Source organism: Falco naumanni, chromosome 2, assembly GCF_017639655.2.
Source record: "Falco naumanni isolate bFalNau1 chromosome 2, bFalNau1.pat, whole genome shotgun sequence".
In the NCBI taxonomy this organism is placed as follows: Eukaryota; Metazoa; Chordata; class Aves; order Falconiformes; family Falconidae; genus Falco; species Falco naumanni.
Genome location: NC_054055.1, coordinates 43604337 through 43618294, shown reverse-complemented (window position 1 = coordinate 43618294; position 13958 = coordinate 43604337). Strand labels below are relative to the sequence as shown.

Genomic DNA, 13958 nt, shown 5'->3' with positions numbered 1-13958 from the left:
TATAATGAGAAGTACAATTGTGTGTTTGTACTAGAGAAGAGATAAAGAGCCACTTAATGTATTTACACTTAAATGCCTGGGAGACAGGGAAAGAATTAAAAGGACATGAAACAAGAAAGAGGAGAATGTAAACGCCAAAGTCATGGCCCTCAGGACAAAGAGGGAACATTGTTTAGCTAGTGTAGATTACTGGTGTCACTTATACTTGTAGCTATGTGTTGTATAAGACATTAAAATGGAAGAAAAACATGTTTTGAGTAAAAACAGAAAGGAAACTTTCATTTTTCAGGCTTAATCGATTCTTTTTAAAGTTCCATCTGTCTGTCTATGGATTTGGGGAGGGAAATTTAGAAATTTTCATTTGTTTGTTTTTTTGATTTCTTGTTTGGGGATTTATTATTATTATTGTTATTATGTAGTTGTTCTAGATAAAATTGCCTTTGCAAATAGGTTAGTTTATAAATACTGCTCAGGTGGTGAGGGGAAAAAAAATTATCATCTAGTTCTGTTCCGTTTTTCTCCAAAATGAGATAAGCACACAGGACAGACTGTCAATATTAACAGTTATGATGGAATTTATAAGAGAATTCTCATTAATTTAACTGTTATATACTCACTGACTGTTTCTTTACCCAATAAGTGTGAATTTCTAATATGTTAATGAGCTAATCTGATGCTGCTGAACTATTATCAAGATGATTGCACTGTGATAATGGTTCTGAGTGGATGCAGAATCCCAAATTAAGATTAGCTCCTGTTTGTTAACTGCACAGGAACAACTTTCATTTACAAAGCCTGGGGGAAAAAAAGGAAATATTTAGAATTTTCCTATGTGACTTCTGGCAGATTTTTTATTTCCTTTTTTATCTGCAAAATATGTATTTTTTCAATTTGACAGATACAAATGTCAAAGTGCACATATATAGCTATACACTCATATATATGCATTCATAAATATAAGAACTTAAAAGAAGTCTTCAATTTTAAGCTCTGAATTCTGAAAGAAATAATTTTTCAATTAACAGTGGAATGATTCACACAAAGCATGTTTTTGAGAAGGCAGTTGAATGTATGGTAATGTTGAACTCTAGTTGCTTTTGTGTACTGTTCAGATGACGGATACATAATCTGAGGTTTTTGTTACTACTAATTGGGTTCTGTTAGTCACTTAAAGCCTAGAGGTACATAGATTCATCAAGTAAAGTTTTTCTACAAAGTTAGAACTGACAGTTCATTAGTTTTTCTTTCTAATTGTGGTTCAATCTTCAGTACTGTCATGGCTTGCAATGGGATAGCGTATATTAGATATACAACGTTTCCTTTTGTGCCCTAAGATTGCACATTTTCCTTTGCCTGTTGCCTGTTAAAAAGTAAATGGATTCTGTTTTGAAGGATCAAGTAATGGCAATGTAGAAAATAGAAGTAACTGACAATTTGTTGGCAAGCAAGTCTGAGACTAGAGGAAAACTCAGTTTCAAGAAGGAAAGGAGTTCATGAACAGATCAGACAATGGGAAGAATAGGCAATGATTGACTGCACATATTCTTCACAGGCAATAGAAAGGAGTAGCACATGCTTTATTAGTTCCCAATATTCTTATAGCAAAAGTAGGTTTTGAGTTCCACATCTTGAAGCATAACTAATATAAACACTTCAACACCCATTGCTGAATTACGTCTTAGGGTCTTCCAAACCAGAGGTGGTACCTCCCTACTATTGACTGTATCGTACCTCCTCTGAATATATTGTTCCAGAGAGATTGAGTACAGTTTTGGTTTTGAGAGGAGGATAAACAAAATGTGAATCCTGGAGAGACTGCAAAAAGGAACATGGACACCGTTTTAACCTAATTGTTACTGTGTTGTCACTATGGAAATTCCTGCAAATGTCTCTGATCATCCAGTTAGTCCATGGAATCAAAAGTGGCTGCTGTAATTCACAAGAGGAGGAGGGAAAACGGTCTATGAACAATGTCTTTATGTACAAACTGAAGGAAAAGCTTGCAATTTATAAGTGGTTGTAATGGTTTAACCCCAGCCAGCAACCGAGCACCACGCAGCAGTTTGCTTACTGCCCCTGACCCAGAGGGGTGGGAAGGAGAATCAGAAAAGAATGTAGAACTCTCAGTCACATACCTAAATTACATCTCTGGTAGCTGTGAGACATTGAATCTCATACAACATAGTTGTGGTTTTTCCTTTTTGCTGTGACTTTTTTTTTTTTAAACAAGCATCTAATAACAGTGAAACAAGTCACTTATTTTTAAGTGGTCAGAAAAAAAGTATTTGAAGGAGGGCTATAAGATTTTTAGTTATCTTTGTTGACTAAATACACACTCATGATAAGCAGTTGAGATAATAAATAAACAAACATAGAAGTAAATGTTCCTCAGTGGTGAATAAATAAATAAATAAATAGTGAATTAGGAGTCTCTGGTGGTAGGAACAAAGTATATTTCTAATTTCATCTTTTTGTAGCTGTCCTGTCTCACTTGGTGGCAGAAGGGAGAGGTTTTTAATTCTTGGAGAGGCAACTAGGGATAACTACAGTTACTTGAAGACTTAGGGTAATACAGCGATCTTTACTGTTTTATTTACTTATTGCAGTTGGTATGTGGTGAAGAAAAGGTATTTGTAAACTTGAATTCTTAAATCTATAGCACGAGAAAACAGACTAATCTATAAACTTGAACTCTCAAAATTCAGATATAGGGCTATTGTACAAGCCAATAGGGAGGGAAAGAAGGAAAGAAGAAAAGAGAAAGTGTTCACCACCCCTGGGTCCCATGTTGTCTTCATCTGCAGGACCTGTGATCCTGTCTATGGATTGCAGGTAGTCCTTAGGTAGTGGGCACTTGTGTGTGCCCATGTGGGATGCATTTTTCCGTCTTTGGTCTCTGGCCAAACTGAGGCTGGCATTTAAGTATCAAGGCACATGCACATTAAGGCTTGTGGGAAGTTCTTGAAATGAGTCACGGGATAGTATCAGGGTCTGGGGTGTCTCCAGACTCCTGCCAGAATCCCCTTTGATTGATGTTATTCTCAGTGCACAGGTGCTTTGCCTCAGACTGCATGACCTCTAGGCTAGGTTGTGGGCACAGAAAAGTGCTGCCTCACCTGTGCAGAGTGTACCTGCACCTTTCAGTTCTTAGTATGCTTGGGCAAGGCAAATGTTTAAGACATTCTGAGACTTGTGGTCAGTTCTGAATAGTCCCTCACAGTACCCATCTATTGGTTTTATTAATTACTTGAATATAAATGTGAACTGATTATGAATTAGGATCTTTACTTCTAAAATTCATGATTGATAGAGTTGAACAGAACATGAAAAGTGCTAAAACTACCACACCTAATTATTCATTGCCCATCATTTGAGCCAGAGTAAAAATCATAAATGTGTTCTCAAGCTGTGCAAGTTGCAGGTAAAATATAGTGGCTTAAAGCACTGTGAAGTTATGAAGCCAATTCAAACTGCCGTATTTTATTTTGCTATTGGGATGAGCTAAAAGAGCAAAAGCAATCAATTTCCTTTTTTTTTCTTTTCTTGAACAAAATAGTTAACAGTATACAAATGGCTAAATATTGGAAACCTCTTGGTTTCCAAATTCTCCAGTTGTGATTCTTGTGCCTTTTTTCAATGTGTTTATATATATTATGTTTTCAAATTAAGCCAGAAATGTGACCATCTTTTATGGAAGCCTGTGTACACTATTTATAGTTGTACCACATTTCTAGCTCAAGATCATCTGTGAATATTTATTCCTAAAAAAATCATAATATTACTGTAGATGGTATTTAGAAGAATGCCTTAGCTTAAGGCCCCAGTAATGACTGGTACTTGCTGTGGCTTTAATTTATCTAAATGAGATCCCTAAACAGGCCATGCATGTTTTGTAAGTATTTTGAAATTATTTTCCTTTGGAAATGTTTCTTAACAAAAACATTGCATTACACCATTATTGTATTTTTTTTTAAAGTCTACAGTAGCATGTTAAGCTACTAACAATTTTACTGAAGGTTGAACAATTGTGTAAAGTTACATGCTGTTAATAAAGTCTATAAAAAATATGCTTTTAAGAACAATGAAGGGTACCTCTAGAGTATGAAATGTGTTTCACTAATAAGTTGTATTTTATATGAAGAGGTTATCATGTTAACAGTTGGGACATCTGCATGACTGGAAAACTATCAGGAAAACAGCTCTAATTTCTATGCCTGTTTTCTAGTCATATGCTAATGTACCACTTGGTTCATATCACAGGACAAAAAACCAAATTAGAATTAAATGTCACGCTGTATTTTGCTGCCTACATGTATTAATAATATATTGCTTCTGGTAATTTCTAATTAATTAGAAAAGATGGTTTTTTAAAAAGTGTTTTTTATTAATATATGAAATTTCTAATACATATCACAATGTAAATAACACCAGTTTCTAACTTTTTTGCAGACTTGTCCTCAGTTCTGTCTCTGACTACTTTGCTGCCATGTTTACAAGTGATGTTTGTGAAGCCAAGCAAGAAGAGATCAAAATGGAAGGCATAGACCCCAATGCACTGTGGGATCTTGTTCAGTTTGCATATACAGGTATTGTACTGCGTACATTATACAACCTATAGAGAAATATGTTAATAGTTTTGTTTGCTACATGGCAATGAATTGTATTTATTTTCTAAATATTTCTTCTTTTTAATCTCAGTCAATCAAAACGCTTATTTACCACTCCTAGGGCTGAATTCAGATTGTTATCTCTAGTCTCTGAACTGTTAATATGTCAAGCTTGGTAAGTACAAGAAGACAGTCCAGAAATTATTATTTTTTGTTTGTTTTCAAATACTTAGAAAAGTGTGCATCACATGCATATGATTCCGATTACATGAGTTCCTTGAAGGAACAGTTGTGTTTTTTTGAAGAATAGCTCTATATTCCTGACTCAGTCAAATTTCAGTTAAAAAGTTACATAAATCTTTTAAAATTCCAAATAATAAAACATTTTTAGAATGTTTTATTATGAGTTGGGTGTTGTCACTTTCATTTCCTGTTATAGGCTGTTACTCTGTTGAGTAATGTAAACTTATGAATAACTCATAACTCAGAGTTAATAACTCAGAACTTCCTTTTGACTAATTATTACATTTTAATGCATAATAGATTTGGGTTTTATCTTTCTAAAACAAGCTGTTTTGTACAATGTATGTCAAGTGCATTAATATGACAAAATACTAAAGTTACAAAACAAAGTAATTAAGAGAAGAAATGCCAATAATATTTGTAGTCTGAATTTGTCTCCCCTTGCCTATGAATCATGTAAGTATAAAATATATGCTGTTTTCTATTCGTTTCCTTAAAGATATACTCATATCGTTTAAATTAAGTTATATCATGATGTTTCTGTTGAATATTTGATTTTAGCTTCAATTTTAAATGGATAGCCCATACCCTGCAGTTTTAACGCTTTCTAAATATACATATATTAATTTGATCATAAGTTGCTGTTTGCTTTGACATATTTAATCAGGATATGTGCTGTTTATTTTATGAAATAATAACTTTACTGTCTTAATAGGAAACAGAAACTGTAAATAAACATAATTCAAGTTTAAAAATACTCTTTGTAAGAATCATGTTTGAGAAATTCAGATTCTAGGAATGTCAGACCATCTTCACTTAAATAGTACTCTACATGTTCAAAGGGTAGTGCCTTCTCCCTTCAGCTGTGGTTTTGCCGTTCATGAATGTACATCATCCAGAGGGTTTCAAGCTAGGGATCCATGAAATGAAGAACATGTAAGTAGTTTCCATCAAGCATGAGAAGGGTACAATCTGGCTAGGTATGAGTGTAATATTAATGGCACAGGAATACCAGGGCAAAATCAAGAATACCTTGCTGCAGAATAGCGAAAGAAAGAAACTGGTAATGTTAAATCATTCTGTAACAGGAAGGTAAAAGGAAGAGGAGGGACAGTGGTGTTCCCCTGGGAACAGAACTGTGGGAATACATAGGTACGGTGTAGTTCTTTTGCCTCAGTTTTCACTAAAAGATCACATGCGAACACATACCACAGTTAATATTGACAACAAAAGACAGAATGTAAGTGTAGATTAAGAAAAGAAAGAGATGCAGAAGGAAGCAAAATAATACCTAACTGTTTTCAATATGAATGAAGCTCCCAGAATTTTATTGGTTATCTCTGAGAACTTTGGAGACTGAATAACGTCCTGAAAAACAAACTCTTTCCACTTTCTGCAAAACATAAAGATTTTCAGCTGCTTTTCGCTCCTTGATTTGTCTATGTCTTGTAATGTACTGTGTTTATTATATGGGGTGGAAAACTTGGAGGTTTGTTCTTGGTGTTAGGTGAATAAGGACCAGCCTTCACAAATGGATGAAAAGTGTATACCTGAGAAGTGTAATTCCAGTGTTTTCTAATTTGCCTCATGTGAATTTGCATCTGTAATGTTCTTTCATATAAACTGTCACATAAAGCCCAAACTACCTTAAAAATGGCAACATTATGTGCTATTGTAATGCCACATTGAAGAATTGGAAACTTAAGTTGGTAACAAAGGTCTCTAATTTCTGTTACTTGCAGTGGTAAAACTAAAACATGATCTTTTTATTTCTAATCCATTTTGGAGACCAAATAAGACTTAAAAAATGTCTTCTTACATTTACACTTCAGAAGGAAATTTCACAAATACTTGCTGACAAGGTAAGAGTGATGAGATTCAAGAAATGTGAGTCCATTTTGCGTGCTAAATAAGACCACGTATTGGATACCATGGACCTTTCTGTTTTTGATTACTTGGTCTTGCATTTCTATTCCATCAGGTTCTTTGTCCTGACTTACTCTGCTTTATCTTGATGTATTCTCAGCTTGTGTCCTTATCTCTTGAAATTCATGTAGGATTATTTCTTACCATATCCCTTCTCTCTGCATCAGATGTTTTTATAAAACTCCTAAATTTTCTAGCTACAGTTATTCTATTAAATTAAACAGTGCTAGGGAACAGTTGCAGGCAATGGAAAACGATCATATATATTGATCCTGGCAGCGTTAGTCAAATCCAACTAGCAATCTCTAACAAACGTTGGGTATAGCCTCAATAAGCAGGCTCATGAACGTGGCCAGCCTTTTACAGAGGCCAAGAGCATTGAAAAGTGCTATGGGCAATCCAGTGATAACTCACAGGTGATCAGGGAATTCCTAGAACATGGTCCCAAACTTACTCAGTTTATTGAAATTAAACACAGTCTTTTTTCTTGGTTAATCATTCAGTTTTCCAATGTTCTTTGCCAAATCAAAACCTGTCCCCTCAAACCTTATTTTTATCCCCTTCCCTTTCATTCTGCCATCTCTCATGATTTATCTAGCTTCATAGTTTCTTTTATCTTTTCTTGCCCTATCATTTGTTATTTAATCATAGAATCATTTGGGATGGTAAAGACCTTTAAGATCATCAAGTCCAACCATTAACCCAGGACTGCCAAGTCCATCACTAAACCATGTCCCTAAGCATGAGATCTATGCATTTCTTAAACACCTCCAGGGACGCTGATTCCACCACCTCCCTGGGCAGCCTGTTCTAATGCTTGATGACCCTTTTGGTGAAAATTTTCCCCTAATATCCAGTCTAAACCGCCCCATGTGTAACTTGCAGCCATTTCCTCTTGTCCTATCGCTTGTTACTTGTGAGAAGAGACCAACAGCCACGTCGCTACAACCTCCTTTCAGGTATATGTAAAGAGCAATAAAGTCCCCCCTGAGCCTTCTTTCTCCAGGCTAAACAACCCCAGTACTTTCAGCTGCTCCTCATAAGACTTTGTCTCTAGATACTTCACCAGTTTCATTGCCCTTCTCTGGACACACTCCAGCACCTCAAGGTCTTGAGGTGAGAGGGGCTGTTAACGCAGTATTTGAGGTGCGGCCTCACCAGTGCCCAGTACAGGGGGACAATCACTTCCCTGGTCCTGCTGGCCACACTGTTTCAGATATAAGCTAGGATGCTCTTGGCTTTCTTGGCCACCTGGGCACACTGCTGCTTATGTTCAGCCATCTGTCAACCAGCACACACACTCCCCATTCCTTTCCCCCCAGGCAGCTTTCCAGCCACTCTTCCCCAAGCCTGTAGCGTTGTGGGGGGTTGTTGTGACCCAAGTGCAGGACCTGACACTTCTTGTTGACCGTCATACAAGTGGCCTCGGCCGATTGACCCAGCCTGTCTAGATCTCTCTGTACACCCTTCCTACCTTCAAGCAGATCAACATTATCCCTGGCCCACCCTCAACTTGGTGTTTGCAAACTTACTGAGGGCACACTCAATTCCCTCATCCAGATCATTGATAAATGTCTTAAAGAGCATTGGCCCCAATACTGAGCCCTGGGGAACACCACTTGTGACTGTCTGCCAGCTGGATGTAACTATTTACTACCTCTCTTTGGGTTTGGCCATCCTTTTACCCAGCACAGAGTACAGCCATCCAAGCCATGAGCAGCCATTTTCTGCAGGAGGATGCTGTAGGAGATGGTTTCAAAGGCTTTACTGAAGTCCAGGTAGACAACATTCATAGCTTTTCCCTCATCCACTAGGCAGGTCATCTTGTCGTAGGAGATCAGATTTCTCAAGCAGGACCTGCCTTTCATTTACCACCAGTCTAGTTCATGTCCCATTTTCCTTTGAGTTAGTACACTTTCTTTGTGCTGTGTGGATGTGGGCAAGAAGAACACTGTAAAGTAAGGGACATAGCTGCTGTTCTGATACCAAGCAGTGTAGCAGCCAACAGAAATTTCCATTCAGCCTTTTAATCTGTAATCTGGAGCATATATAGTCTAGACAGAATATTTGGAGAATTCGGCTGCCAAATTCCAATTACTGACTGTACAGAATGTGAAAAAGTTTTCAGCAACTCATGTCTGTGGCCACTTTCTCTCTTTATTCTTTTATCCCAGGATAGCAAACTATTTTGACAATTGGGCAGTTCATTCTTCTGTTTTCTTTTTCCTGTTACCACCTTCTTAGCTCAAGGAGATTAAAAAAACTATTAATTTCAGATATAGTTGCTGCTGTTACAGAGGTTTTTCCCTGGGGACAACTGAACATTTCAGGAAAATACAGGTGAACATGGGTTTATTTACAAAAATTTCGAAGTGAAGAGTATGACACTGCAAATATTTTTAGTTGTGATTTTAAAAGGGAAACCGTTTCCACATTATATGAACTGTAATTAAGTCAAGTTTAATTTTTTTAGAATCTAGTGAAATTATTTCATTTTTACTATGAATCATACATATTATGTAGTAATTCAAGAAGGGTAAAATATGCCTATCTATAAAAAGTATTACTATAGGTGAAAGTATCCTTTACCAATACCAGACCCTTTAGTTCCAGCAATAGAATAAAATACTGTTGCAAAATATCAGAATTAAAGTTCAGTGAAGGGGAGATTTTGTACATCAGAGTCAGAATCTGGTCAGAAGCATCATAAATTTTATTAAGGATGTAACAATTTTCTGTTAGAAAATATGTGGCATATCATTATTCCAGTTACAAAGGAAAAGAAATATAAGGGTAAAAAATATAAGGGTAAAAATATATTTTCAGTGTAAAACTGATTTTAAAGCTTTTCTAAACGTGGTGGGGTTTATTATTGTAATCTCATTTAAATATGTAAATATGTAATTTCTGACTGTAAATGTACTTTTCCCAGGAGTTTTAGCATATAGAATGTGAAAGCTGCTTCCCTTTTTTCAATAAAGAAAAAAAACAAACACCAAACCTCAAGAAAACTTGAAAACTAGTTCTGGATTTTAAGTCTCAATCTTTTAAAATAAAAAATAATAAGATTAAAAATGTTTTGCTAAAAATGTAAAAGAAAGTGAATAGTTTATACTCATTCCAAAGTTAAGTTATTTTCCTATAATTCTTCAAAACTTATATTGAAATTTAGTATTTGCTATAAAGCAGAATTTTGATCGAGTAGAGAATCAGAATTCCTTTAACCCATGACCTAAAGATAATACTTTGCTACTGTTATATTAGCTTCCATGAGCCTTTCTATCAATCTTACTTATTTGTGAGATTTAGATCTCTTAAAGACTGTATGTCAGGCTTTTGGTTTTCTAAGGGAAAATGTTCAATCTTTTTTGATCTAATTAAAAAGTAACATTTTTTCCTTATTTGGTGTTGTATTTAATAAACTTTACTGTTACAGTAGGTTCAAAACAATTGTATCTATATAGAAGTAAAAGATACAGATATATGAACAAAAAAGTTACATGTAGAGATCAAATATATATGCATATATTAAAAAAATACCTCTTCTACCTTACAAAATAATGGCTATATTTATTTTTAAGATGTCCCATTTTCATGATGATGTGTTTATTATCAAGAACCATTTCTTATATAGATATTGGAGATTTTAGAAAATCTTATGTAGAAAAATAAGTAATATCTCAATGGACAACAAAGAACAACTAGCTGGGTAGCAACACTAGTTAATTTAATTTAGAAAAAAACAAACAAACAAACAAACAAAACCCCACCAACCACAAAAAAGGTGTGTATTGTCTCTTTGCCAGTTGCGTGAAGTCGGGATATTACTTACTTTGCAAAGGAAAATGAACATTTTTAAACTCTAATGAGCTTCAGAAAAAGCTTGCCATCTGTGAGAAATCAGCATGTTAAATAGACCCAGTCATGTTTTCAAGGCTCTATGTATGAGTAAAGTTGGACAAATGCTTAAATAAGATACAATGTTAATTTTGGTGGTTGTTGTTTGGGTTTTTTTTCCTTGCTTCACTTTTTAAAAACTTTTTTTTTTTCTTCTAAAATAAGCAGTACTTTTGGACTTCTTTATTGTATTTCTTGTTAAAGCTATTACTGCTCTGGTAAATAAAAAGAGTCACAGTGCTTATTGATATTATGAAAGGTTTTATACCATGGTAAATTTTCCTTCCTGTATCTGCTGAAGAGGTAGATGCCAGAATCATGACACACTATGAAGCTGGACTGTGTTCACTCATGTGTAGGCAAACAAGCTTCTAAATAATTGGCAAGGTAGAATTACATGGTGACTAGCAGAGCATCAGGTCCTGTACAGCCTTGATAAGAGTAGCTCCTGAGTGAAGGCAGGTGTCCATCTACGAGTAGTAACAGGAAGACAGAAAATTAGTCTGCCAAAAATACTGATTTAAAAATAGTTAAAGTTTCTGTGAAAATTCAATGTGACTAATCATAAAGTTAATGTGATAGATATACCTATAAAAGACAATTTGATTAAAGCTGAAAAAAATTTAGATGTGTTAAAATGTGTACTATAACCTATATCTTAGATAGGCTTTGGGGTTCTTTTGGAAGAGTTTTTTTAACACATATATAAAGGATTAAAACTGAGGAACTTAATTTTGTAAATAAATCAATCAGGCAGTGGCTGCATATGATTTTATCTGACAAGCATAAAGTTTTCTAATTATATAAGATAAATTATAATGTAATTACAAGTTGTACAGTTCAAAATATATTTATATGATGTAGATTTATTAGTAAAATGCTGCATCAAAATTCTCTGCTTCTTGTAGTTTGCATAGATTGTCAAGGGTAAACCACAAAGGTTTTCTCAGTTTTTCTTTTGAAGGATGTATTTGACCAGTAAAAAATATGCAGCTTCAATACAAGGTACAGGTTTTAATCTATCCACACTTTGCTGCATTTGATTGGTTTATTTAAATAAACAAAATATATTTTGTCTGTAATATAACAAAACTATAATTTAAGAGGAAACAAAGCTTCCTCTTTTGTGTGTCTGTTAACTATTTCATGTCAGCCAGCTGAGGAACTCTGAAGCCAACACTTATGTGCAATGGCTTATGCAGAAAGTGCTTCATTTTTGAAGCAGCAAGGTGACTGACAGCAGAAGATCTAGGATTAAGCTCCTAATGCCCTGGGATACCTGGATATGCATTCGTTGATCTTTTTAGAGTTCAAGATAAGAGCAGTAATACAGAAGAGTATTTTTTTACCTCATTTTCTTAGGTAATGCTTCTTTCTTGATCTCAAAACTTGAGTTTTCATTATTTGCAAATATACTTAAATGTTTTAGATAGGACTGGAACTAGAGATTGAGTTTCTGGTATTATGCTGCCATTGGTGACTCTGGGAGCCTTCCTTTGAAGTTACAATAGAGCTGTGAATTTACTATAGATTTCCTCATACTGCGTCAGACTATCTAATTAGTATGCATTCCCAACAGTGATCAGAAGAATAGGCTGGTGCTTTCATACCGTTAATGAAACTGAAAAAGCAAAAATCAATTAACTAACAAAAAAATTCCTTGATTTCTTTATGTACATGTAAAAAAAATGGATTGTGGATCATATATGGAAGAGCCCTACTGTATAGCTTTTAATTATATTTTATTTGGGAGATTCTTTAATTAAAGTACTGTCAAGTGTCTTCTCTGTCAGTGTCATAACACACAGGGGTCAGACAGCAGGGATGTAGCAAGAAAGAAACTGCCTTTATGCACAAGGACCCTTAGATTCATTCAAAGCAGAAGCTTTATTATTTAAATATCCTAGGGAGGTTTGTTTTTTTGTTTTGGGTGGTTTTTTTTTTTTTTCCCTTAATTGCTGAAGCTCAGTTTTCTATATGAATAAACAATGACAATGATTCTTAGCACAGTTTTGGCCTGTGCCAGTTTATAGTGTTCTTACAGTCCAGGGGTTGTTGCAGCCACAGGATTGTTCTTCAACATGAGGTTTGACTGTGACTACTGTGGTTTGGAAGGTGACAGGGTTTAGTGTGTAACTGAAGACATTTCATTCCAGTTAGTCTCAGTACTAGAGGGAAGTCCCAGACAATCTTAACTTAATAAATATAAGGCTATATGTATATTATTAAAGGCATCTAATCAACCAGACAATCCCTGGCTCTTACATGATGGTAGCCTGTTTACAGTGTTTCAAGCTGCTCCCCTCTAGAGATACCAATCAAATTGAGAACTGGAGTGACCCCTGATACTGTGCATATTGTGAAGGTCTTTGCCTCTACTTCTGTGACATGTTGAGTAAGTTCAAGAGTTGTTTATTCTGTGGTATCATGTTAGAGATCCCTATAAACATGGACCATCTCTATTTAACGCTTTTTCAGGAGACTATTACCTGCTGTTGTCCCTCTACGTTTGCTCTGCTATGTGCTTGGCTTTCTCACTACATTTGCTCTGGCATATAATTGATGGATGACTTTGCACTTTCACAGAATAAGCCCTTGTGAATTTCCATTCACTTTAGATGGGAGATCAATTGTTCCAGGAACTCTTGGATGAGTGATAAAAAGGACAAGATAAGGTAATTGAATTGACCTGAAAGACTGTTAGGCATTGTGTAATGGACAGTACAGAAAAATGGTCATAAATCATACCAGATGATGGTAGACCTTGAATAGACTTAACTACTGAATATAGAAGATCATCTGTGAAGTTCTCTTCCTGGAGCAGATACTTGTCATAAACTTATTCAGGAGTCAATAAAGAGAGAGTTACAATTATCCACAGAAGCCTTGTTAGTTAGGTTTGCTCTAATTTAGGAAGTGGGAAGGTGGTAGTGATCTCGTGATCTGCAAAGCCATCATTCAGATTATCTGTCCACAGATGTTTTGCATTGACTACACTTCCAAGATCATATGTACCTTCGCTCCAGTTACGTTTCTTACTAGTGCTGGAGCAATTGACAAGATTTAAGTTTTCATATAGTGTGCCTCATTAAGTTCTTACTTGTGCATCAGCAAAACCATAGTACAACACTAAGGATTATTCCTGGATTGAATTATGAGCTATACTGTCTGTGTGTACAGTGCAAGAATCTTCCAAGGTTCCCCGCTGTAACTGTAGGACTAGACCGTCACCCTCCTTCACCTGGATGTCAGCCTGCTTGGAATCAAATACTTCACTACATTGAA

At 35.4% G+C, this 13958-nt stretch overlaps 1 protein-coding gene across 2 annotated transcripts in view; it reads left to right on the top strand.

Annotated features, from left to right (window-relative positions):
- KLHL1 (kelch like family member 1) overlaps nt 1-13958 on the top strand; it is a 231707-nt gene that overhangs the window by 74354 nt on the left and 143395 nt on the right. For both annotated transcript variants that reach the window (XM_040584265.1, XM_040584266.1), the window contains exon 3: nt 4450-4586. In XM_040584265.1, the coding sequence (XP_040440199.1) occupies nt 4450-4586 (137 nt within the window). The remainder of the gene's footprint in view (nt 1-4449; nt 4587-13958) is intronic.